The sequence below is a fragment of the Notolabrus celidotus genome, chromosome 12, assembly GCF_009762535.1.
Source record: "Notolabrus celidotus isolate fNotCel1 chromosome 12, fNotCel1.pri, whole genome shotgun sequence".
In the NCBI taxonomy this organism is placed as follows: Eukaryota; Metazoa; Chordata; class Actinopteri; order Labriformes; family Labridae; genus Notolabrus; species Notolabrus celidotus.
The window spans coordinates 20402299-20430059 of record NC_048283.1 but is presented as its reverse complement, the minus strand read 5'-3'; the positions used below and the strand labels follow the sequence as shown (position 1 = coordinate 20430059).

The window sequence follows — 27761 nt, the reverse complement described above, 5'->3', positions numbered from 1 at the left end:
GTGGCTGGTGTGAATCTTGAGAGTTAATCAGCCTGGTGAGTAGCTTCATTGGGCATGAGGAACAGCGACAAACAAAGCTTCCCATGAAGCAACAATGATGAATACATAAATTAGCAGCACTGTCTATGTTGATTTTCCTATTCCCCCAGTGGAGCGCCGCTTTTAATGAAGACAGATGAGATACTAGAACCCCCACTGTATGTGTATCCTCCTCCCCAAGTCGACATGCCCGTCTTGTAGGGTAATAGGATGGAGCTGTGACAAAGGCAGGTATTATTTGACAGTACGAGTTCGTCTTGTCACCTCTGTTCCCCAGGTAGGCGCGCTGCTCACGACGGGGAGGAGAGGTACATGCTCATTACAATTCTAGTGTGAGGAGGGACAAGGTCTCACAAGACACGCAGTTATTATGCACAACATAATACAAACCAGGCCTCGTCTGAGACAAATAATACAGGTGATACAATTAGGTACTGGAGAATCTGATAAACAATGTTTATTATCATGGCTCTTTCATATAAAAACAGCATTATACAAACACAACAAAGTAAGTTTCAAAGTTCAAAATGTCCATGATAAAAACAACACTTCCAGGGTTCAATGCTCGAGGGATGTATTTAAGGTTGTGGCCATTTACAAATGTCTGAAAAACACATATAGACACTCGCATAGTTTATCTATAAACCCTAAAAGAAAGACTAAAAAGTCAGTATATCATTTTCCCCTCAAATAAATAATGCTTATACAAATCTTTGGTTTGTTTATCCAGGATATAGCATTTCCAGGAAAAGTCAGGGATGGAGAGTGAAAAATAGCATCCAATCAAATCTCAGATTTAAAAGTTGATGGATTTAGTCGTGACCAAAGAGAGGACACTTGGAAAGGGTTAAGAACTCATTGCATTGCTCTGGCGATATTTGTGAAAACCCCAATCAGTGGCAGAAGATCCCAATCACACTGAGCTTAACTGCAGCAAACTGAGTCCAGTCCTCCTCGTCCTCCTCGTCTCTTGAATATAACATTTTGGCAAACTGTTCACAGAGCGGCCAAGGCCAGTCAGCATGTGTAAATATGTAATAGCAATACTGATAGAGGACCCGCTGTTCTGATCAACAACAACTTAAAACAACTTCAGCATCACTCCAGTCTGAGATTCAGATCCATCTTCAGGGACCACGCTGAAGTTTCTGCCTACAAATCTGGTGGACTCAGCATTACTGCTGGCCAATTTCCAGAGCAAGTCGTTGGCTTTTAAATTGATTAGTGCTTTTTTTTTTTTTTTTTTTTTTTTTTTAAACCTTCCAGGCTGCTCCAGGTTTCATTCAATTTCATATGATATTACAACAGCCCCCTTTTTTAATTTTGTTTTTGTTGTTTTAATTTCCGCTATCAATGATGATGTCCCTACAAGATGTATTGAGTCAATAACTAATAAAAACTGAGACGATGGGCTGCCTGGCAGATAGGTAGATAACACACTTTAATCAATCTAAAAACTTGGACCATGCTTTGGAAGATAGTTGGAATAATGCATGAATATTCTGAAGCCTGTGTGATAGAATGGCTGTGTACTGCAAGGATAAGTAATAAATGACACCCTACATTTAAAGCTATATACAGCAAAGTGCAACATTCACTGCAGCCCATGGCACCTGATAAGAAATATACAATACAAAGGGTTAAAAACATCCTGAAAACTGTAAAATGTTCACATCCTGCATCTGTTTTTATAAAAAGGATTCCTAGAAAATTAAGATTTGTCATGATATGTACTTATGTTATATTTACCAGTGAAGAATGGCAATATCTATGGGGGGACTGTGTTGAAGTTAATTTTAAAAACGATACAAAATATGAGTAGGTGTGGCTTATGTGTAAGTTTATGTTCCTCTGAGTAGTAGCAGAGGGGTTTAAAGGAAGTTGGCAACTGAATAAAGTGCGTCTTTGCGAGGAGCCAGGTCCATGCAACAGTTTCCTGAGTCTGTTGCTCTAAGAACAAAGCTCAGAGAGACTTGTCCTGAATCAGACTCAAATGTTCCGTCTCCACTGCAGTCTTTTGATGTTGGTCCTCGCTCTGCATCATCCTCAAACCCCCGTCTCCGTCCTGATCCACTCTCTCAGCTTGGTGACGCGCGTGTACACACCGGGCTTGTTCCGACGAGCGCAGCCCTCGCCCCAGCTCACGATGCCGGCCTGGAACCACTTCCCACTCTCCTCGAAGCACACCAGGGGCCCGCCGGAGTCTCCCTGGCGATTGGATGGGAGAATGGTGGAGAATGGTTATTAGATTGGGTTTGGATGTGAGAGCAAGATAATTATACAGGTGTGAAAACCTATATGTGGTGGGAAACTATTCTACATCCACCCTGCGGCTGGAGAACATGTAGCACAGTCTCACCTGGCAGGCGTCGACTCCTCCAGCCAGGAATCCGCTGCAGAGCATCCTGGAGGTCACCTGGCCTTCGGTGACCGTGTTACACACTGTGTCGTTGATGATTTTCACCGATGCCTTCTGCAGCAGCTGTGCCTTTTGACCTGCGAGAGCAAGACAAAGGGGTCAGCACTCTGCCACGTGACCTTTGTGTTCCTCACCAACATCAAAGGTGTTAATGGGCTGGATTAGTGTTAGCTAATGAAGGTTTAAGAGGCTTCCCAGGAGAGCCGACGTCTGTCTTGATATATGGATATGGAAGAAGGCTTAATGGAATAGAGCAGATTAGAAAAAGATGAGAGAAAAAAGGGAGGGAGGGTTGAGCAGAAGAGAAGTATGTCATGATGGGAGAGATAAAGAAATGGGAGGGACATTAAAGGAAAGGAAGAAGACAGGATGAAATGAGGAAGAGATGAAGGAAAAATGAAGAATGAATCAGGCAGGGAGAGAAGATAAAGGACAGAGATGAATAGCTAATTGTGTGAAGAATGGGGGAGGAGTGGAAAGTCTTCATTTCGATGCGAGTTGGATATGCAAAAAGGAAAAACACAGTTGGAGAGTGGGTCACCCGTAATTGAGGAATAACAGCATAAATATTCAAAATTAGTATAATAATCAGTTACAGTGAAAAACAAAAGAAACCTCCAGCATAATACCTCCTTCTCGGAGCGCGCCCCAGCCTGTGACCGTGCAGGACATGCCTGCAGGGAAGACGTGGGAGGACGCGGGTAGGCAGATGGGTTGGATGGTGTTGGTGAACTCCAGCGGCTCACTAAGCTCCAGCAGTGCGATGTCATAGTCAAAGGTCATCTGGTTGTAATCTGGGTGGGAGATGATCCTCTTCAGTTTGCGGTGCTGTACCCCATCCTGCTTGTACTGGTCCTGCATGCCGCTGTAGGTCTGCCAGTTGGATGCAACATGGTTCCTGTGGTAGGATCACAGGGGAAAGGTGACTCTCCTGTGCATGATTGAGCTAGGATGGAAGGATGCGATGTCATGACCATGTGCCCAGTGTAATACAGGAATAAGCCAGGTTAGAGTTTCTGAAGCAGTTCAATACAACATCACAGAATCACAGACATTTATAACAACAAAGGTAGAATGTGCCAGATTATAATTCTACTGGGTTGCACTCACTTTTCATGATATTGTTGAAAACCGTGTTCAAAAAACAAGCAGACTATTTATGATGATCAATAACTGTGAAGAACCTCCTTTAAGAGGTTTGAATATCAAATCTAGCAAATGCTTCAAATTGAATTATGGCTTTGTGTAAAGGAAATGTAAACAGAAACTGAGAGCTTGTGAAAATGCATACACACTCCCTGGCTAACAGCATGGTAAGTGCTCCACCTACAGGCAACTCTCATAATTACAGCTTCATAATTTTAATGGATGAGATGTAAATTTAGCCCCCCCAAGGTTCTTCTGAATTAACTGCATCATCAGGGGCTAATTTTCAGACTTTGCAATTTGTATATAAATGGTCCTCTGTTGTTCACAGTTCTACTATTTTTCCAGCAGAAAGGGCATGAGAGTATTGCATAATGAGATCTTATAAAATGTTAAATAACGGGATGAATAATACAATAAAAAAAGGAAACAATAACAGTTGGTGGATGTTGTTGACAGTGTAGTGCAGCTCTGTAAATGTGGTTGAGTGTTTTGGATGCTTCAGCTGCGACTCACGATGGGCTGCTGGTGACAAAGCAGTGGGAAGCAGAGAGCAGCCACCTATTGGATATGATGGAGGCTCCGCAAGTGTGCCCATAGGTCAGGAAGTGGAGGCTGACCTGCCATGGCCACTCCCCCAGCTCTGCGTTCTGCCCTCCCACGATACGGTTCAGCTTGTATGGCCTGGTACCACAGTCTGACATTAAACAGAGAGCATAATGAGGGAGGAGGAGCACTGGATTGTGGGTTTAAAATACAAGTTGAGACTGGCAGAAATGATCAGAGAGAAGAAATCTGAAATGAGATTAAGCTGACTTGAAGTCATCATGATGTAGGCCTTGGTTTTGGGTGCTACTACTGCTCTTTGGAATCCTAATAAGGCACGCTGGCATATTAGCTGATCAAAAAAAAAAAACGCACAGACACACCCTGAGGCTTAAATGGAGGGAAAAAAATATAACTTCAGAGATGACAAGAGCTGCTTTCAAAGAAGAATGAAATAAATAAAGCAGTCAAGGCCTGGGGCTCTTTTCTAACAGACAGCCAAACGCGCTGCTCAACCAGCTCTTCTGTAATCTATTTGAATGACACTGAAAAGATTAGATCCACTTTCGACGAGAAAAAAAATGTAAAAGCTGAAATATGTAAGGCAGAGAAAAACATTTCTTACCACAGCCTTTCTCGTCTGAGCTATCAGAGCAGTCGTCGACGCGGTCACATTCGGCATTCACCTTGTTGACACATTCTTTGTTCTCACACTTGAAGCTGAAGTCGGAGCAGATACCCGGAGCTATGGCGGGGCACAGACAGGTCCCAGAATCAAAACACACATAACGTATGTTTCAATCACAGCTTTGGAGCAGTGCTAGGTTAAAGCAGTAAAAGACTATGCAATCAGTGAGGCTTCAAAGTGAGCTTTGAATGCACAATGCATAGTGATTGAGGAGCAGATTGCATTGATTGGGGGTATTGATTGGGGTTGAGGTCTAATATCCCCTCTTTATTCAGAGAAGTGAAAATCAAAAGGAAATGCAAGAGTGCCCCGAGTGTGTGTGTGTGTGTGTGTGTGTGTGTGTGCGTCGTGTGTGTGTGTGTGTGTGTGTGTGTGTGTGTGTGTGTGTGTGTGTGTGTTTGTGCGTCGTGTGTGTGTGTGTGTGACTGCTGAGTGAGTGAGCGAAAGGGAAATTGATAAAGAATGAAGCAGCGAGTAGGAGGAAATGATAAAAGACTGTTAACAGTGAAAATTACTTTGAATGAAGGATGAATTCTTTACTGTAGCATTTTTGTGAGACCTAACTCTTTACTGAGCTGTGGAGGAAGGTTAATTGCTTAATGGTTTGTGTAACATGCTTTAAATCACTCGGGTAGGATTTTTCTTCAAATGCCCAAGTGGTTGGGAAAAGAATGAGTGCAAACCACTTACACGTTTTACAAGAGGCCTCGTCACTCCCGTCTTCACAGTCTCTCTTACTGTCACACACAACGTCCTGAGGCAGACAAACACCATCGCCACAGCGCCACTCATTGTCCTCACAACCTGGAGGTGACACACAGTGATGAGCAAATTATAAAAAAAATTAGGATTAAAAGTTGGATAAGGAGAGGACAAGCTAACTTTCAGGAGGACATTAGCAGCACAGTCATGGTGGACATTAGCATCTCTCTCCATTCTCCCTCTGTGTATTACAAATGATTAAGCGTACGGATGGACGCTCAGCAAATTGTGCAAGGCCGCAAACAAACTCCATTACTGATACAATAATGACAGCACAGCCGAGGAGTCAGTGACCAGCGCATTAGTGGTGATGTGCCTTTAATGTTAGCACGATTAGCCTAGCATTAGATAGGGTTTGTGTCCCCTAAGAGTGCTTAAAGACAAAAACACTTACTGCATTGTATCTCATCACTGCCGTCCCCGCAGTCGTTGACCCGATCACACACCCAGAGTCTGGGTTTGCACAGGCCGTTCCCACAAGCAAACTGGTCCTTCTCACACTCTGAGGGAACAAAACACAAGGTGCTCAACAACCAAATGAGGAAAAGTGAATTTCCCAAACATAAATGAATACTGTGAATAGGTCACAAGAAAATTAGAGGAGTTAATGGCTTAAGGTTTTACATAATACAGCACATTTTTGCATCATAGTGAAGAGTGAAAGGGAAAAATTGATTTAACTTTTCTGCTTTTTGGGCAAATTTGAAGCTAGTTAGCCAAGCTTAGCAAAATGCCAGCCTGACTTTGACTTCAGGTAACATCTCCTCTGGAACATCAAGATTTTTTAGTGACAAGTTTTGACCAGTTTACTTGTCAACTAATAGTTGTAGTATTTAAAGATAAGTGTGCTGTGATCATAGACTGTATAAAATATGGACATAGTATCCGTGACGTAACCAATCTGTTTCTGAAGCACTGTTTTGGGGCCAATCGGCGGCGGCGGCGGCAGCCATATTGCTGCTGTCGAGCGATTGTGCTGTAAAGAGGCGGGCTTTGAGCCTCCTAGCCAACAGCTACAGTGTTCCCGCAGTCAGCTGTGCCTCTCATTGGAAGACTTGTAATCTCAATATCTTCGAAATTGCCTCGTTAGAAAGAATATTCACCCCCCTTACAGTGTGTGCCGATCGAGAAATGAGCTATCCAGACTACACTTGTCTTTTGTACCAGGCTGTAAACATGTTTATTTCTGCTGTAAAGATCGTCTTTTTTGAATTGGTGTGTATGTGGTTTCCGGTACTTCCAGAGCCAGCCTCAAGCGGATCCTCAATGAACTGCAGTTTTTAGCACTTTCGCATTGGACTCATACTTTTAGACCGGAGGCTGCCGCTTGGCTGAGATCTTTTATAAAAAGAGTGAAATTTTAAGATATATGCTAAATTGCTTAATTGCCAAATAGTCAGTCTAGCCAGTTGGCTGTGCTAATTAGCTTACCTTGTTATGAATTATACATGAAACTACAGTGTCTAGCATGTCTCTGTCTATGGTCTTTCTTCAAGCACCTTTAAAGCATCCAACATTTAAAAAAGTTATATCTACTCCACTTATATTGTGGAAAATATAAAGTTGTATTTTGTCAGTGGGTTTTTTCTGCAACTTATTTTTCCGTTTGCAATGAGAAACTTCCTGGAGTACGGCAAACTCGCAAAGAAAATCCCACTCCAAGATCAGATCACTGCAATGGGCCAAGAAATAGTCAGTTACCTAAACCTCTAGAAATCGCTTAGTCTTTTTTTTTGCTATTCAGATTTTGTTTCCTTTTCTGAAACCAAGCTAGCTATTTCCCATAAAGACTGTATCTGTCTTTAAGCTAAGCTAACTGGCTGCTGGCTGCAGCCATATATTTAACAGGCAGTAATGGGAGTGGTATCGATTTGAACATCTACCTTTTGGCAAGAAGTTAAGCTGGATTATTTGCCAGAGTGTCAAACTACTACTTTAAAGCATCAGGGAGGAGGATATTGTTAAGAGGGTAAGAAACTTAGAATGGAAAGAAAGAGAAAATGTGCCGACTGGTCAAAGGGGAACTTACTGCACTTCATCTCGTCACTCATATCACCACAGTCATTCCAACCGTCACACTGCAGTTCCTTAGTGATGCAGATGCCGGATGCACAGGCAAACTTGTTGGGGCAAGCTGCTCAAAAATTAACAGAAAAAGGGAAAGAAAGAGCATGATGACAAATTGAGCGAGAGGGAGTGACAGTGTGTGTTTGCAGCATCCATCATGTTGCCAATGCTTGTCCCTGTTGATCAGAGCAATTATAAATCCATTTTGCTCAAACTGGGAGACAACATAAAGAGCAGAGGGTATTGAAAGTGAAGTGCTCCTGACTGACAGTGGCAAATAAAATGGACCCAATAAACAAGCTCTCTGGTGATTAGTCTAGCTCTTGAGTTTCACTGCTGCAGTTTCTAAGCCTCTACCACTAAACAGCTCTATTTGACTGTCAGTCACACGCCGCTTGGTAGTCTCTCAGACGACACAGTTACTCCCCATGTCTCGTCCTGTAATGGCAGGCTATGAGTGTCACTGTCACGACACAACATTACACGCCAATCTTGCCAAATGCCAAGTGAATGTGGGTGCCACACAAGACTGTTAACTCACGATTTGATGGATCGTAAGCTCTGTACTCCGCGTTGAAGCCTTTGTCGGTGTGCGACTCATCCGAGTGGAACTTCACCTCAAGAACATTGGTGGTACTAGTCAGAGACAATGAGGACAATTCTCCACAATACCTGAAACACAATACAAATGTATAAAGAAAAATTCAGGCTTATTATTATTTAGGGGTTTTCTTCTTCCAATCCTGTTTTAAGACACATTCTGACAGACTTAACACCAAATTTATTTTTCATGTTTTAGATTTTGGATGACGCAATTCCTAATCTAATTTTCTATTTGTACTTAAGTTCTTTAGATGTCCATACTTGTATGCTTAAGTGTATGCTTAAATGTTTCTTATATGCTCTGTGCTCATTCAATGAAAAGTGCTGTACAAATCAAAATGGCATTCTCATTATTATTTTTTTATTATTAAAACTTTCTTATCACTTGGTTATGATGACAAAGTGCTAAAAAAATAACCTGCTGAGATTACAGGAAATGGCAACAACACTGAAATGACATCTGACAGTGCAAGAAACACGAGCAATTAAAGTAAACATTAAAAAAGCAGCTCAGTTTGATCATCTAACAGTTTTATTTGGAGTGAAAGTGCATGTGAGAGTTCCTTAAATGTGAGTAATTGCTCAGAAAACTGTACTGCAGTCTGTAAACTGTGATGGATGTTTACCACACACTGGTTAGAGTATAATTCAGGGTGTCTTTTAAATGAGTTTAAGACTTACTTGGTGCCCATAACCTCCACAAAGTCTTTGTGACACACACGAATGTCCACCCCGGGCTCTTTCATGCGGAACATGGTGAACTTCACCCGCACCTTCTGCCCATCAGGGACCTGCAGCACAGACGAAGACCTGATTGGTTCATAACAACTGTATTTACCACCCATGTCACTCCTCCTCCTACACACCAAGACATGTGTCTGTAGCCCGTGTAAATGCAGGCAGACAAGCTGCAACTCACCCAAACAGACCATGAACGAACACATGCCCACACACACACACATTCACACACACACACGCACACACGCACACACACACACACACACACACACACACACACACACACACACACAAACAAGTACACGCACGCACACATACAGACCAGCATAAAGCACCAGCACACAAAACACTGCAGCTCAGCTAGAGCTGCGGCAGCAACAGCCCTCTGACAGATGAAGATAGAAGAGGTACTGAACAGCTTGGCTTCTACAGTGCTGCCTCAGCATTCCTCTCATGGCAGGCTAAGGATGGAGGAGGAGGAGGAGGAGGAGGAGGAGGAGGAGGAGGAGGAGGAGGAGGAGGAGGAAGAGAGGGAGGTGGATGGAGGGGTTTCAGGTATGGGAGGGGTGCAGGGAGGGGTGCAGGGAGGGGTGCAGGGAGAGGAGCATGCTGCAAACCTTGATGGTCCACTTGCAATCCACGGCAGGAGGATAGAAGCTGGGGTGAAGAGGGGAGGTGAAGACTCCTTCACTTTTAGAGAGGGTGCCACCGCAGGTTTTCACTGAAGACATCATATATGAACACATTTTTATTTGTTATGGTTTGAACATAATTGCAATTTCATAACATTAAATGAACAGTTTTTGTTGTGGTTGTAAAATGTAATGTATATATAACTATACTCATTTAAAGTGCTGATAAGGTCATTGAGTACCTTTAGATATGGGTATGGCTGAATACTCTGCGCTGAATCCAGGCTTCTGTGTAACACTGTCAGTAATCAGGTTAATAAGCATGATATTTCCAGACGAAGACACCTCCAGGGGGTTGCTGGGCGGCCTCTGACCACACTTCCTGTGGATGATCAAAAAACATGGTGCACAAATCAGATAGTTCTATGGAACCAAAACAACGGGTGTTGTTCACTTAGAGTCTGATGCTTTTACTGAATGGAGTTTTTCTTTTTTCAAAGGATGTTCAACACTTAGAGCACTCCTATAAAGCTGTTATTCATTTGAGTCAGGAGCACTAAAACATCCATTCAGCAAACAAGTTTCGAAAGCTTTAAGAAAATAATAATTTGAAGGATGATCAATAGGTAAGCAGCGAGAGGTAGAGAAAGAGATAAATAGTAAGAGGTATGCTGGGGCAGGATAGAAATTGCTTAGGCAGGGTTTCAAAGCCAAAGATTAGGTACATTAGCAAAAAGTTTCAGCACCGCTGGTGGCAGAGCAATGGAGGTGTGAATGACGCTGCAAGAGCAGCAATACATCTACCTCCAGTAGAATAATGTCATTATAGAGTATTATATTATGACTCTCATAAACCCCATGTCACCTTGGATAAAGCAGATCGCTCAATAGCTTTATAAAACTTTTATGCATCACTCGGTAAGGCATATTTGTTTGGCAATGGTTTCTGAGTTTGAAATTGCCTGCAGCTACAACTGATTGTAGCATCAGGAGCCTGTAGTATCAGAATCGTAGCCCTCCCCCATAGACTTGGTGCAATTACACACAGTGGTGTAGCAGGATTCAGCTTGGCACCCATCACAGATTTGAAAGGAGAGGTCTTTTTGAGCCAACTCAATCTCACTGAGGTCTCAAAAGTTAACAATAAAATGGGACATGCAGCACTAAAGGCTTCAGGGCCAAAAAGAGAGAGAAAAAGTTGCTATCACAAATCCAGTGAAAGGAATCAAGTGAAATATGTTTTCCACCCACGTTGAAACAGTTTTTACTCCCAAATCCCGTTGCAACATTTCAGTCAAATAAAAGGGGTTCCTTGTGGTTTTACTCTGGAAAACATGCACAATGATTTCCCCCCATCTCTGATTGTGAAGGCTAAATTTAATACATGTTGGTGATCTAACAAGCTAACCTTGCTACAAAGGTTTAAGGCAAAATAGACGTGTAATTTGCCTTACAATATGATGTACTGCGTGACCAAAAATGAGTTCATTTTTTGGTTTTCTTAAAAATAGAAAGAATCTCAGAGGGCTGATGCATTAGTGCAAAGATGCAGAACATATCGATCCAGAAGTATAACAGTAAAACCCAGTAACCTGGTCTTATTATAAAGCTTTGACTTTATAATAGAACCAGTTTGACTCTGTGCTGTACTTCGTGACTTACTCTGTGATAGCCTGAGAATCATCTGGACTTAAGGAGTCATAAATGGAGACAAAGTCATCAGAACAGTCATCCTCGATGTTGAAGAAAGGGAAAGTGACAAATATGGCTTTGTCCTCTGAAGCTCGGATCTGCCACTGGCACCGAGATCTGGGTGGGTAGGCTTTTGGGAACCCTGGTGATGAAAATGTCTTCGGCTTTTCTTCAGCCTCCAGGCGGAAAAAACACTCCTCTGGGAATAACAACATTGTTTATATTGTGAGTGGCACAAGGCAACAGTAGTTTCTGGCCCCTTTTTAATAATCTTAATGAAAGATCCTATTGATTTCTTTGAAAAATATATTGTATATTTTCTAGTTTTCCTTAAAAGTCTATCTTTAATCATGAAAAGCAGGGACTTTTCATTACAAACAACACACTTAAGCACGATGTAATCACAACTTCATCAATCCTTTATGCTATAGATGTATATAGAGACAGATCAATGGAAGAAAAGCACAGCTACTATGGTAATGTGATGTAGTCTAATCATCCCAGTGTTATAAATCACCAGACAGTGTCAAAGAAAAGTGTCTGGCACAGTGACTGACTGGCTTTGGTCTGTACAGGGTTCTCAATCTCTGACTGGAGCAGCACATGTACAGGACAGGCCGGACCAGCCATTCGTTACACACTGGCAGGAGGGTGTGCATCTAGCCAGCTGGAAAATTACAACTGCAAGTGATTGAAATGGGACACGCCATACTCACTGGCTCTGGGGTTCCTGGCCATGCGAGCATCTGTGACTGGAGACAGAGGGAGAAACAGGAGGAAAGGTAAGAATGGGTCACTAACGTTGGGATGCTGATAGAATTTGATACATGAGCCTAAAATATTTGGGTTGCACATTTTCTGTCCCATTTCCCCGCGGTTAAGGGGACTGGTGATGGTGTGTAGCTCTTTCTGCTTCATCTCACCTTGCCCTACAGCAGCAAGCCATATATCTCTGTCTCACTATCTGGGACAGCAACATCAAATCATACCCACAGAAATCATTTTAAAGTGTACCAAAACCACTGAGTCACAGGGGCCAGCGATTGGCTGGTGGCCAGGATGTGGACAAATGCAATGTGAATGCTGAGGAGACAGAAAAGAAGAAAAATGGCTGTCTCAAGCCCGGCCAGAGCCCAGCTAATATCATTAGAGGATCCAAACAACATAAAATGTGCAATCTCAGATGCAGCACAAGCAGAGAGGTCTGGCTTATCTGTTATCATCTTATCAGCACAACTCAGAGCAAGTTTCTATAACACAAATAGAAAGCAGACCGAATACCAAAGCTGATAGGAGCTGACAATTGACAATATTCACATGTCAGGTATTTTCCTAGATGTCAGACCCACTGTGGGAAGATCAAATACTTCTATAATATCATACTGCTGTACTCCAGGTTGCAAGTCATGCAGGTTATCTAACAAATACCACTTCTTATCTGCTGCACAGCAGCAAAAAGGACAACTAACAGTGTAAATCTTAGGGGAAGGCAACAAATTAAATAAACCATCTGCTACCTTAAAAATACAATTTACATCAGATGACTTAAATCCTATCTAATGCAATGTTAGCAAGTAAGTGACTTCCTAGCAAGCTTACTGTTAGCAAAAAATGGATGGCTGCTAACAACAGTTTGTATTAAGTGTGTTGATTTTCCAGATGTTTCCCCTCAGGTTTTATAATAAATAATAGTAATAATTCATTGGATTTATATAGCGCTTTTCTTAATACTCAAAGTCGCTTTACATAAGATAAAATAAAAATAAAACAGGCAAATAAAACAGAACAATTTTCACTCCCCGTTGTCTTTTCAGTCATTGGTAAGCAGTAAAATGGTATGAAGTGTCAGGCACAAACAATAACAACACCTGAGTATGATTATAGAATAGCTTTATACTCTGAGTGTGACCATAGAGGAAATGGTAGCCGTATGAGTATTATGATTCACATTTTCTTAGATAAGCATTCACAGCCTTCTATCTGTGCCCATTGTTACATAATCTGGTGTCAATTTTCGCTTAGTCGTCTCTATCTACCTTTTTTTGTGACCGTCCCACTCCACACCCGGTGTACTTACTTGAGGCAGTGATCTCACTGATGCTGATGTCTTTCAGGCCTGCTGTTCTGCTCTTGGCTGTTATGCCATTTTCCAACGTCTCCAACACCCGCTCCTCAGAAAACTCTGGCACGATCTCCAGGTCGTCAATTGGAATATCAAACTGGGACCAATAGTAGGCTAGCACACCCTCACTGGTGGGAGCAGAAGAAAACCAGAAATGAATGGGAGGGAAAGAAAGACTGGGTGAAGAACGTGGTGGGGAAAAAGGAGAGAATAAACAGAGTTGCAATGCCTCTCACAGAACTAGGTGTGGTCACAAATCGCGGGACCTCGTCTAACCTTGATTCTTGAGGTATTAAGAAATGCAACTGACTTGAAACTTTGAACCCACAAAAGTCAGAAAAGCAAAACTTTCCCTTGATTTAAGATTCATTGTGCAGTTTATTTTTCCACAGCAGCTTACAAAAAAGCAGGAGCTCAAAATCTTGACATTACCTGAATGCAGTCACTACAGAGTTGGTATAGTATTTAGCGAGCAATGGATCTGTCTTGTAGTTTTCCCCCAGCTGTGAAGAAAAAAAAATATTTTTACTGAAAAGAACATGTACAAGATTTGTGCTTGTCAGCCTTAAGACAAAGAACAGAATTAGCATGTTAACATAAAAACTGTCTTCCTTGAAAAGCACACTACAACAGGAGTCTAAATTAGCTGCCTCGCCTTCAGCGGCAGAGAGCTGCAAACTGTTTCAGACGAGGCAGCAGTCATGCTTTGTGGTCTTAAATGGAGGTCAGTGCCATATTTTATAAATGTGCAGTGTTATCTAACTTTAGAGCAAGTGCTTGTTGAGAAAAGGGTAAAAGAAAAAAAGAAAAAAAGTGACTGCAGAGGATGAGCAGGCTTCATTTGGTTTGGTGATAAAAGCAGAAAATGACACGGTGAAAGAGGAAAAGGATTGTTCACAGGACAAAGTGGTCAATTATCGTAAAATAAAATATCAAGAACCTTAAAAAATGGCTATCTCTAAAGTTTAAGTCAGCAACATCAAATGTGCCATTATACCAGATGAACCATGTGACATTTTACTAAACCCATCCATGAGGCACAGAAAAGGAAAAAGCTGGTAGACAATTTAAAAGGACAGATGGAGCTTCAGTCGCAGAGTGAAGGAGAGCTGTTCTGATACATTTATTTTTCTTTTCCAATACCGATATCGACCCTTAAGGTGCATTTCGACCAAGAGTTAAGGGTTCTATCAGCCCCCAGAACTACTTTCCCCGGAACTAAAAGGTTCCTGTGGCCCCCCGTGGTTGTCTGCGTTTCGACCGCGGGCTGAAGTCCCAGGTAGATTGTGCCAATCAGGCCAGTGACGTATGGAGAAAAAAAATTATATTAAATAACATTTTGAAATCTTAATAAAAAAACTAAACTAGTATGCATTCCCAGGAACTCCCTGTGTTTCAACAACTATGTAAACTCCACAAACACCGTTACGTTAAACCAAAAGTCCCAGGACCTTTGATTAGTACTACCCCTCAAGCAGGGGCTTTTCAGGGGGAGATTATCTACCCCTGAACTAAATTTAGACCGTGGTTCCTCTGGTCGAAATGCACGTAGTTCAGGGGTCAAGTCCCTTGTTCTGGGGTGAAGTTCCTGCGGTCGAAACATACCTTTAGACTTAAATAATTGCAGATACCTTATACCCATCTGGTACCAATATAATAAAGATACACATCTTCTGTGGAAAAACACTGTTTGGTGACATAATGCTAACTTTAGCTAACATGACAGCCTCTGTGGGGCTAATAAATTATGATATGAGGCATGCACTAGCATGCTGAATACTCAGTCACATTTTAGGCTGCAGCATAGGCTGATACCAGGACCAGAACTGATAGGCCTATTGGTACTTAGAGGTGCTAATACTGGTACCAATACTAGTACCATTATTAGTGCTAATACTGGTATCATTGTTGGAACATTTTAAGGTAGCATTGTTAACTTACATCTACACTTTACAATAAGCACTTGTGATGTTAGAGGCAGTAATCTGTTTCTGAAAGCATTCCTCAAAAGCTGTCCTTTTTGTTGTATGAAAGAGCAAACCTGCTACATCATAAAGCTTACCCTCTCCATTTATCTAGTCATCTCATATTCCGGTCTACCACTTACACTCTAATCCTCACCTAACACCCTCACTTCTGTAGCTTTTCACTGAGCAAGTGCTTGCTTGATGGTGTTTGAGTGAATGCTTTTTTGCTATCAAAACATGCTCCTAAGTGGTGCTACAAACAGCTCCACTGCCTCCAATAATAGGAGATGCTGTTGAGGGAATTACTGAGGGAATGTGTGGAGTTTTATTCCACCCACGCAAATGTGCCTTCAGCAGTTTCTGTGCACTAGGAGGGGCATTTTAAAAAAAGCATTTCCACGATGCCAAACAACATTGACTACTAATCCTTAGTGAGAAAAGGGAAGCGGGTGTAATACTCCGCTCAAAATAGTCCACAATAAACAATGCAGAAAGGGAGCGAGAATAGGAAAGCCATGTCCTTTGGGTGTCAAACTCACAATTGCCTCCAGTTTATCTGCTAAAGCTTCAAATTCCTTGCTCTTGGTATCCTCCAGCTTCTCGTTATACGGCACATCGACCAGCTTCATATGCCCACTGAAGACCTGCGCTGATGGGCTGAGCTGCTTACTGATGATGCCTTCTGAATCAGCATCTTTAACTTAGGGGAGAGAGGCAGATGAGACTTCAGTGTTTGATCAACAAAATGCCGTATGATAGCTGCCTTTGATGAAAGAGAAGACTCTGGGTTTTTAAACAGGCCTTGGAGCATTATTTTAAAGTTGTGAAGTGTGATGTCGTACTGAGAAGACAGTTTGGCTCTCAGAGCAATTAAAACAGCCAGTTGAATCAAGCGGCTGTTTATCAAGACTTCAGAGGCCTTTTTATCAGACGTGCGAAGCTGTGCCATGGACTCTGTGACATTTTTCTCCGATGCATTATTAAAAGGAGAGTGTCGGAGCTGTCAAATAGGCTAACACTAATGGGAAATTACAAAGTCCAAACAAGCCACTCTTACACTTTAATATCAAAGAGCTGTGCCTTAACAACAAGTGGGAATGATCCACTTTACAGTTTTCTGATGGTATGCCCAGCTTGGCAGTAACTGATGGTAGAATTATAAATGCTCTGAGTTTCTCCTTTAATTTGATCCAGAATAACCTTAATTTATGAAACATTTATGAAAAATAGTCCATCTTAGTTTTTTTTCCCTATTCCTAACATTTTCACAATCACATAAAAGTATAGCACTTAACTCTGCAGTCTATAGTCCGTACAATTGATGACACAGTGGGAGCACAGATTTCAACTTTACTCACAGACAAACAGCCAAATGAGGAAAGCTGCTACGGCTGCCAGGATGAGAAGCCCGACGAGAACACCGACCACAATGCAGATTTTCTTCTTTGACGACGTCTTCTCTTTGCTGGTTAAGAAATCAATCCGCTCATGATGGCCATTACGACCCTGATGCAGAGAAAGAGAGAAACACAGTCAGCAAATATACAGAAGGAACTTTGATTAAACCGTGAACAATGTGGAGTGTACTCCTGCTGTGTGTATGGCATCTTAAGATAAGCATCAATGTTGGTTACAGATCTGGAAATGCTGCCCTGCGGCTGTAAGCCTCTGCGGTTTTATGTCCGCACTTCACATCCATCAATGTTTCCCTCAGAGTGAAACTGTAAATGGTGCCAGGTGGCCAGGATGAAGGAAAGGGGACATATTTTAAACTGAAACATTTGAAGGAATACGTTACCCTAAAAAGAAAATATCTGACGATGTAAGTACAGCAGCGCTTTACAGGAGGGGTTGCCCCACCATCATCAGCAGGAGTGACATCACAGTTTTTAACACTTCCACATTGGCTGTAATTCTCGCAGCCAGAGTTTGCCGCTTTGTAATGACCTAATACACCACTTCTTTGACCTTTGACCTCAAAGCTTTTCAGTCTAAAACCTAAAAGACAATTTGTTTCTAATTTGAAAAAAGTCCCAAAGATGTTGCTTTTACAAGAATAGGAATGTGTGACCCAAATATAGACATAAAGAAACGCAAATAGAGGGGGGGGGGGTTAGATTATTGTGACATTAGCCAACATTTTTTGTTAATCTAGGATTTGTTCTCAGCTAAGAATAAAAACTAAGAACACTCTTAAGCAAATTCCACTGCTAATATGCATGATAAATACTATTGGATGTTGTGTTTGCAGTAATCTAAAAAAAGAAAATACTTTTCTCTATAAGAGGTAAGGTCCTCCCTGAGAATCCACACTAGATTTTGCAATGGCGACATGCATGGGATTTTCCATCGCTGCAATAAGAGTAACACTGTAAACATGCTAATCCTAAAGAAGACACAATAAATGCATCACTGACTCACATACTGATCTATTGCACATAGCACGCAAACAGAAATATGTTGGGTAAGTTTATACTCGCTTCAACAATTATCTACAGGGCAGTGTAAAATAAACATGAATATTAATGTTGTACTGCTCAACTTTGACACAATTAGAAAAGTAATGTCATAGTTAATATTCAAGAGATGCATGTTCAAACAGGTGCAATGTGTGTGCAAAACTGGGAAAACCTGTTCAGTGACGGAGCTCCCACACTCTCGAAGACATGCATGCACGCAAAAAGTTGCATAATATCTACAGAGTACCTTGTAGTAATGATGGGCCTGTTGCTTCAGGCTGTGTGTGTGTCTGTCGATACTGCATGTGTGTCTGTTGTTGGGCTCTCTCAAGTGGGTGGACTGAGAGAAAGGTTTCAGGCCGCTTAGTAATCAACACACAATGAATTCAGTGCCTGAAGAAGCCAGAGTGCCATTAGGGATGGAGAATCACTTTGGTATTAAATCAATTTGTCAGATGTGCTGCCCCTTAAGATGGGGGCTCAATTACACGAGTCTAGATGATAACTCATGGCAATTAAGGCCTATTCTTACCCGGCTCGGGCCTCCACACATGCTTTCTAATTGGAATCTCTCACAGCAATCATGGGCCTGAATGAGGGAAATCATTAGAGATGGGGGTCAGCAAGCGCTCCAGGGTCTCAGCCCACCCTGATCACAGCCTAATAAAACCATTACATGCTTTCCATCATCACCCATTCTGTGCTCCAAAAAGAAACACTGTCTTGTTCTTAGACTAAGTGTAGCTGTTTTTTGTTATTGTTTAATCCCGACCCAGTTTTGTGCTCTCTCTAACAGGAAGCAACACTCTCCTTCTCACAACACTGAAATCATAAAGAAAAAAACAGCAACATGCTGACGCAAACTAAAACAAACTGTTAATGTTCAACAGGAGAACAATGCAGGCTGCAGAAAAGGCTTTAAATTCAGTGTAGTCAAGATTTCTGGTAAACAGAAAAGTGAGGGATGATTCTGCAGCAATTGTACAGAAGTCAGAGAAGTCTAACCTGTTTAACAAGTGTGATACAACTGTTGTGAGGTGTGGTTTAAGAAAAAGACAGCAGGTCTCCCTCAAGCAAAGATCTACGGTGTAGTTTGAAAGGCTGATTCTTGTTGTATTTGCAAGAACTTAATCACATGAATACAGATCTCTTATCGGATTAAAGACGTATTTATTGAGTACGGTATTTGGCTAAGTACAGGGACTCAACATGTTTATTTCTGTATGCAAAACAATGTCTGTCTTTTTTTAAGGTGACTGCATTTAATGGTCCATTCATAACATACTTCAAAAAGGTGTAGGAGTTAGTGTGAGTTGAAAAATGTTCAGAATTTCGAAACTTCTGAGGATACAGCCTCAACAGTCAGACCCTTGTGGCTTTGTGACTGCAGAGGAAACTGAAATCCTGGATTTTGAAGTAACATTTTAACCAGAAAACAGATGCAAACTTGGTCTTACACTAACCAAGGTAGCAGATTGAGCTAACTTTCCGAATCACCGATTTAACAATATCTTTCATGTTGGAATTAAATTCCAATGCTCACAAAATAAAACATTAAAATGTACTATTCATGCCAATTATTTGTATCAGTTATCTCTTGACATATAAATAGGCTTTAGCAGAGGAAATAGTAATCAGAAAATAACAAGGAATAACTACATGCATCCATAGATTTAATGTATTTGTTTTTGTATTTTTTTTAAAAAGTGATTTTCTGAATTGTATAAGCATCTTTTCTTTACAAGACAATTCTATCCAATTGGATTCTCAATGGTCCCGATCAGATTCCGGAATAAGTCATTAAAAAAACAGAATGACAATTCAATCTGATCTGATTTCATGATCACAGCTATGATCCTTCTATTGATCATTCTGATCTACTCTAGTGGAGGTCCAATTGCGTATACAGAACTCTTTTTCTGCAGCCAGGTGCTCTGGTAAAAACTGAGAAACATTAAAGAAAGTGTGTTGTTAAAAAATGTAATTTCCTTGTCTTTATTACATTTCCAAGAGACAAGAGGTAGGTCAACTGAACAAACAAATACTTTGACATTGTACGAGCTCAAACCTCAATATGTTAATATCCACAAGTGTCTCACTTTGACTAGTTCAGTGAAGGAATATGACCAATCAAACTATAAAAAGGAACAGGGAAAAAAATGCTGCATGATAGTGTGTCTCTTCAGAGGGAGGGTACCCAGAGGAAAATTTTACTGCTCAAAGCTTTCTCTTCTAAGTATCTGGCGACAAAATTGAGACTCTCACTTCAGCCTCATTCAAGTTTCAAATTGTTCTCATTTGTTTCTCCTAAAATTCACTAGGAGAAATAGTTGAGACCATAACATGAGTCTTATTTGAGACCTAAATGAGAGATCTCATTAATGGGTAATTTTCTTCTCTTTTTTAAATATATTTTTGGCCTTTTTGCCTTTATTTGACAGGACAGCTGAAGAGAGATAGGAAATGTGGGGAGTAGTGAGCGGGGGAAGACATGCAGGAAATGGACGACCGTCCGGGAATCAAACCAGCGACCCCTACGATGAGGACTGTAGCCTCTGTATGTGGGGCGCCTGGTCCGCTAGGCCACCAGACAATTGAGAGAGCTCCCTGACTTCTCCACCTGAGCTCAAAAGGAGTCACAAAACTTGAGAAATACCTGAGAATCATTTCAGATTTTGACGAGATCTCCTTTTGAACTGAAAGGGAGACTAAGTTAGTTTTTGCAACTTTTTTTCTGGAGGCAAGAATGAGAAACAGGAGACATAAGCTATAGTCTCATTTTGCTATCAAACAGATCTCATTGTTGTCTAGGAGACATAAATGAAACACTTTTGAGATCTCCTCTCTAAATTTCTTTTCCTATGGGTAATGCTGTCGGGTTAAAAAATAATCACGTAATTCTTTGTTATCATCACTTATGAATTGGACACAATCAGTTGTTATGGACACTTGCTTTGCATTTGACAGTTATGTTTGGGCTGCAGATTGCTAATGCATGCGTCTCAGCAAAGGTTTGTGATCTTGTCCCAAATGGAGATTTGTCTTTCTGCCGTTGTAGTGAACCGCTTTTTCACAAAGTGGAAAAAACTGACTTCAGGATATTAAATCCATGTCTTCATCACTCAGGTGGAGACTTCAGCAAATGTTAGTCTCATGAAACATAAAACCAATTAACATCCCGCGGAACAATGCACTCTGTTCTTTCATGTAAAGATCAGGAACCGATTTCAGATCAGTGTATCTTTAAAACCCTACTTATAACGTGTTCATTAACACTGTTTTCGCAGAATCTGGACTTCTTTTTCTTGTTTTCTCAGGATAACAAAGAAAGTTGTCCCATTGTAACAACTTTTTTAAAATCTTGTTATCTTGAGACAATAAAGCTTCTTCTCTTATGGTAACAGGATCATTTCCTGGCGATCTAGAAAACGAAACAATGGGCTGGTTGTTGTGATATGCCAAACCACACTATACCATGCTGCCATTGCCCACTCTATTTGAGTGAATTAGGCCTATTTCTGTGTCTGTTTGAGCATTTGCAACTCTGAAGAGAAGAAGAGATGAAGTAAGTAAAGTTAGAGCCCCACTGGTTGATTTGTTTTTCTTATTTACATTTTCAGTTTTTCTTTCGGACAGAGGAGCAAACTCTTACCATATCACTCATATTACTGTCGGAACAACACTACACATAATACAAATCATCCATCTCACATTAACACTAGGTGTATTTGAGAACCAAGTATGGCTTGCCTAAGGACATTTTTGAATGTGTTGGGTTAAATGATTAATGTAAAATTTAAAAGCTGACAGCTAAATTAGGGCTGCAACAATAATATAGGACTAGACTATATCAAATTAGTCATTAGTTGCAGGACTACTGATCTTAAGATCTCAAGAAAATTAATGGAACTACTCTCTATCACGGCAAAACAGAGTAAATAAAATGTATGCATGCATGTCAGTTCTAAGCTTCTCAAAATAACTAATATGAATGAAAAGGCATTGAAAATACAACCAGACTGATTAAAGCATCATACGTAGGTCAACATATGATCAACTGTCTTTGAGTCATTTCACAGAATAAAGAGCAGCTGTTGTCAATCCCAGATATAAGAAAAGCTATAAGTACTCTTTCATTCAATACAGACTATCTTAAAAGGGCAGTTTACTGTTCAACAGTGTATTCATGTCTTTTATCAAAAGGGTATTTATTAGGGCCTGTGTCCGCCGCTGGCATTTGTTTTGTGCTAGCAGCATCCACAACTGCAACCAAAGCCCTACTCACCAACATTTAGTGTTGCTTGGTTACAAAAGTTGTCCCACAGCAATTCTGCTGGAGAATATGTAAGATCAAATAAAACACAAAAGCATTTGAAAGTTATCGTGTTGTACTGTTAGGAGCAGCTCTTGCCCTGGAAACCCTCATAAGAAATTGCAGTAAGTTTCTTATAAGTATGACCTCTACCATTATTGTTGACAAAGTTGATATAAAAGTCCTGCCTCTTCTACTGTTGTACTGTTATTATTAGTGCTGGGCGATATTGAAAATTATGTTATCACGATAAAACATTTCATATCAGTGGATATTGATAATTATCACGGTAAATATCAAGTCATTATTCCATTTACATTTAAATGCAGATTTTTGGTCCTGAGTGAAAGTTGAAGAAACCAGACAGTTTGTTAGTTTGTATCTGGATTTAGTTTTCTGATGAACTTCTGGAATCCATAATTTCTGACAGTGCTAACAGGAAGCAGGTCTTTTGTGTTAAATTAGATTTAGTTTGTACAGTCTTATTTTTCTCAGATTGAGGTGATTTCCATAATTTGATTTACATTCACAACAAATATACATCAAATTGCATACTTTATTAGTTATTCCTAGCTTTGGCAGTTCTTTTGAGTATTTCAGTATCTCTTACAAAACTTGGAGCATGTTCTTGTAGCCCTGTGGTTCAGTTCCAGTTTTAAAAATTACACTGAAAAACCTATCAGAGGCCAATCAGTCCAAGTGCAAACATGTAGCTTTCCCAAAAATGCACCCATGGTGACGACAGTCTGTTTGTTATTGTAAAAAGCTGGAGTCCAGAGGGCTTTGGAAAACATGGTGAATACAAAACATCTATGCCTCTTCTGTTTTTTCACTTTGTTGCTGAAAGAACTCAGTTTCCTAACAAGGACAGCAGGACCTGCAGGGCCACTACTTCTGAGCGCCGTTAAACACTGCTGAACTCACAGTGGACAGTTTCAAAAATAATCAAAAGTGTTGCAGCAGAACCAGGAGAGTCGTGTAGTTATGAATAGAATAGAATACCTTTTATTTGTCATTGTCAGGTGTACAATGAAATTAGAAGCGCTGCTCCTGAAGGTGCATGTTATAAATACAATAAAATAAAAATAGGTAGAAAAAATGTATAAAATACAATATAAATATAGAATAATATAAAACAAATGTCGAATATATACAGTCAGTTGGTAGAAGAGGTATTTGGGTTTAAGATATTGCACAATATATGAAAATCTTTCACAGTTCCTGGTATTGCATTGACATGAATATTATATGCATTCTCATATTACCTTAACCAGGTAACTACCCTACCCACAACACAACTTGACAGCTGACAAAGATTCAAGGAGTCATGCTAATAGCGGCTAACGTAGCCTCAAGTCGTTAGCCTGAAGCAGGCCAGTGGTACGCTCACTTTTGTCTAGCTTCATGCTGACATGCTCCCCCCTCCCTTAAATTCAAACGAATCTACAGACTTAACCAATGCTGCCTCGAGTGACAAGCAACATAACTTTAGGCAATTAATCAGACTCTCTCTCCCCCTTGAGCCCCAACAGTCTTTTCCCCAGGCTTTTTAAAATACCCACACGTGTCTCTGCCAAACAAACCAGCCCGAAGACAGCAGCTAAAAGTAAGTCAATGAAATGTAGGCTTCATTAGCCTCTAAAATACCTCACACTTACATAAAACTTCACATGCCTCCTACCTGACAGTAGCCCTATGAGGTTATTAGGAAGTTAGCAGTGTGAAACAGTGTTTGCTACATCCTCATGGCATACTGAAACCTTGTAAAACTGAGTATCACTGCGAAGTGATCAAACTCATCCCAAGGCCTGTGACTGCTCATTTAAATGCATCATTCAGTGTAGTAAATAAAAAAAGTCAAGACTTTAACATCATATTTACTGCAGCTGAATTGCTCAGTTTCAATGGTTGCCCCTGACATGTGGCCTGAAATCCAAGAGAAAAGCAGTGTGGCCTCGCTTGAGGAACTATTTACTCACTCTGCTGACTCACCACAGAAACAGAGAACAGACAGACTACATTAATCATAGTATTCCTATTTGATCCAGTATCTATGGTACTGGAGGAGTGACCTCATTGTTGGTGAATAATCAAATATTAACGGTTAGAGAAGTGTTCATTTACCAACAGTTTCACCGGGGCCACTTCTAAAATCAAATAAAAACTGTCAGCTTTCACATTGAAAAAAAGGCAGACACCAGCTATTACAACTATGATACCATATGTTGATTATAAAAAAAGATGTACTGTATTCAGTCAGTGGTTTGAAGCCTGTCAAGTGACATTAATTATGTGTTTGTGTTATTATGTTTCCAGTTTATACTGAATTTTATTAATTTCATTACTGTTCATCCATATCTTCACTGGGCTATACATTTTCTATTGAGGTTTTGAGAAATGTACATAAGCAATGTTATCAGAGACTCCACATGCGCAAATCAAAAAGCAATTTTTCCCACTATCATCACTCAAGACAGAAGCAGATCAATGTGCTGTAATGTAGTGCAGCTGCAAATGTGCTTTAACTTGAGACCAAACGTCATGCCGTAATATTGACTTTTTAAACATAACAAGGCTGGATAAAAATAGAATGATTTAAGGTATGTGTATTTGTATACATTGTTTGAGACCTAAACAGCTTAAACAGCATATGGTAATTGCACTGGATCCTGATTTGTGCAAACATAGTGCACATTTCCATTTAAATATCACACACATTACAAAAGAGTACCATGAGTTTACGAAAAAAAGAGGCACAAGCCCTATTTTTGTGTGTGTGTGTGTGTGTCTTTTCCTGTGTCACTACCAAAGGAAGGGGTCAAGTAAGAACGTGTCTGTCACATACCTTACAGTGTTGGCATCCCCTCCTCCCTGAGCAGGGAAACAGCACTGAGAGATATGAGTACTTTGATAACAAGCTACTGTTTTAGAGACTTCTTGTAAATGTCATGTTATATTAAGAAGAAAAAAACTGCCTCTTTTGCCTGAAACCTCTGACTGTTTGCTTATATTCTGAACACCACACATATTGGCACACTGCAGTGTGTACTTCTCCAGGCGTGCGGACTGTTTTTCATGAAGATGTTAGCTGTCAAATAATGGAGGAAAGAGCTGGTGAATTTCAGCAGCACTGACCAAAGTCTTGTAAACATTAATGAATGCCTTTGCAGAGTGAAGTTCACCTTTGGCCATTTGACACTATTTTCTGCCCACATTCTCTGCTGGTATTTCATGCGTCTCAAACAAGACTGAATTATGTAGAAACAAGAAGTGTGTGATGGAGATTTACATAATGTATGCATGCTCCAGGAGAATTTGACCTATAGGTTAGGAAAAATAAGCTTTCCGCAGTCTTCACATCCAATTATCTCTTAAAATACACGCTTGTTTAAATATATTACACTACAAGAAGCGTGGGGGATTTTGTGATCATTTAGGAACCTAAATTGGTTGATCCAAAATTACTGTAAACCACTGAGGCAACGTATTACTGCGTAAGATTACTACATTTATACCCTTATGGGCTTACTCTTGACATTTGTGACTCAATCAATAATATTTCAGTGTGTCTCATTAAGATATATAACTGTTAATAACGGCAACTATAGCCTGTAAAAAAGTAGAATGTAGATGATCTGGATGTGACAACCTGCTGGCAGTTGTGTGGCTGGTGCTGCACCACACCTTAGTGTGGGTGCACAACATAAACTAGACTCAAAAGTGGGGCAACACAAATTCTCAATGTGGTTGATGGACACTACAGTGAATTTTTTGGAGTTAACCAAATTTAATAACATGCAACCACATTAAAACAGGAAAATAAAATGTCAGCAAGTTCAACTGGTAGTAAAAATACAATATATTAATGTGACACAGTGTTTCTGGGCCTCTATCTAACACTGTTGAAATAATTTTGTAGAATCAAGAACACAAACTAGAGGCAGATATTAATAATGACTTTTTTTTATGATTACATCTAGTTTAATCTAGTACTCAAAGAATGACCCATGTCATCCTGACAGCAGTATAGGTGTAGTCACTGTATGACAGTCACAACACCGGTCAAGTGGTTTTTTCTGTCATTCAACTTCCATGACAAAGGTTAAACTTCAAATTAGTATTGATGAGGCCAAAAAACATACATATGATCATATCCTTACAGAAAGTATCTAAGGCCATATATCGGGGTTTGGTAAGTCTGTTATTTTAGGCCTAATCTTGTAAACACACATAGAGCTGCTAGTTACAACCCATTGTATCAGCAGCTCTCCGCCCCACAGAGAAACATGGGGTGTGCAATGAAACGGGGTGTCTTTGTATGGGAAAAACAAAGCACAGTGACACAGAGGGTAGTAGTATAAAAGGTAATAGTTAGACAAACTTACGTCGTATTCATATCTGGCGGAATGCATCTTCCAAACGCGCCCAAGAGACTCCTTGTTTGCGCCTAGTTTGTTTCCGTTCCCAAGAGTGCTGCAAAGTCAGGTGTTCTGTGTTTACAGTGTTGAAGCAGGTAATCAAGAGTTGAAAATATATATTGAGAATCGGGCTTTAAGAGTATACCAGCAGTAGCTTCACTTAAATTGTTCTTCCTGTGTCGTCGAGAATGTGGAAACACCTGAGTCGACCTCTTCCTCACACACCTAAGATCTAAGCCACGCCCAGAATACCTGCTGCTGCTGCCATGTAGAACAGTCAGCTGGTAGGAGCTGGTTTTTCCAAGACCACCAAAAACAATTCACCACGTGTCTTCGGTGAAATATGAAGGATGAATGGTAACATTTTATTTAAACGTCTTAGCTGTTGGGACTTCAGGAAATTTTATCTGCAGTGCGCAATGACTACTCAAACTGAGAGGTAGAGGCGAAAACCAGAAAACCACCACAAAAAGGCACTTCCTCTCAACCCGCAGGGAAATTTGAAGAATCCCACGACTGATTCCCTGCACCGTGCCGAATATTTTTGTGACCAGTTGTGTCGGAAATTAAATTATGTAGAAGGTAAACACAAAAGTATTGATATATTTCTATATTAGGCTTATTGATTATAATACATAATTTACATAACATAATTTACTACAATGGCGTCCTTTTTTCTGTGAAGTTAAATAAAGAGGCATTCACAAGGCACTTTATAACGTTATTTAGGCCACTGAAAAGTCATGCAAAAGGTACTTTTTAAATGTAATACTCTGGAGGGGCATCCAAATGGTACTTCTGTGCATTCAATCCAATTGAGAGGAATCCAGAGGGCACTTTTTTTTAACAATTCATTGACCTGAAGGGCATCCAGAAGGCCCTTTTAAAAGTTGTACACATTTAAGGGGCATCCAGAGGGCACTTTTTTTTTTACATGTTATACATTGGATGGTCACCCAGAAGGAACTTTATACACGTGAGAGGCATCCAGAGGGCAGTTTTCTTTTCTTTTTTTTTACATTTTCTATACTTGAGGTACATCAATAGGTCACTTTTTTTTTACCTTTTATATGATTGAGGAGTATCCATATGGCACATTTTGGGGTTTTATACATTTGAGGGGCATCCAGAGGGAAGTTTTATACATTTTT

The 27761-nt window shown here is 40.4% G+C and overlaps 2 protein-coding genes across 3 annotated transcripts in view; one reads left to right on the top strand and one right to left on the bottom strand.

Moving 5' to 3' along the window:
- Window positions 1-471: 471 nt before the first annotated feature.
- On the bottom strand, window positions 472-27073 carry zmp:0000001114 (suppressor of tumorigenicity 14 protein). The gene is made up of 20 exons (XM_034697571.1): window positions 26756-27073; window positions 26578-26665; window positions 16780-16927; window positions 15961-16121; window positions 13887-13957; window positions 13410-13582; window positions 12049-12084; window positions 11303-11531; window positions 9883-10022; window positions 9626-9729; window positions 8952-9061; window positions 8209-8339; window positions 7630-7734; window positions 5995-6102; window positions 5529-5642; window positions 4776-4895; window positions 4121-4301; window positions 3088-3356; window positions 2399-2535; window positions 472-2247 (listed from the first exon to the last, which is right to left on the bottom strand). The coding sequence occupies exons 2-20, from the start codon at window positions 26602-26604 to the stop codon at window positions 2086-2088; spliced, it is 2526 nt and encodes an 841-aa protein (XP_034553462.1). The 5' UTR covers window positions 26605-26665; window positions 26756-27073; the 3' UTR covers window positions 472-2085.
- aplp1 (amyloid beta (A4) precursor-like protein 1) overlaps window positions 26885-27761 on the top strand; it is a 51210-nt gene continuing 50333 nt past the window's right edge. The window contains exon 1 of one of the 2 annotated variants that reach the window (XM_034697572.1): window positions 26885-27192. The gene's annotated coding sequence lies outside the window, so the exon portion shown is untranslated. The remainder of the gene's footprint in view (window positions 27193-27761) is intronic. The other variant, XM_034697573.1, reaches the window with a different exon arrangement.

Coding starts and splice junctions, on each gene's coding strand:
- zmp:0000001114 (XM_034697571.1), bottom strand. CDS start 26,604: ATGCATTCCGCCAGATATGAATACGAC. Junction 4,896..5,528: donor CGAGGCCTCTTGTAAAACGT/GTAAGTGGTTTG, acceptor GCCCCGCCATAG/CTCCGGGTATCTGCTCCGAC. Junction 4,302..4,775: donor CTCAGACGAGAAAGGCTGTG/GTAAGAAATGTT, acceptor GTTTAATGTCAG/ACTGTGGTACCAGGCCATAC.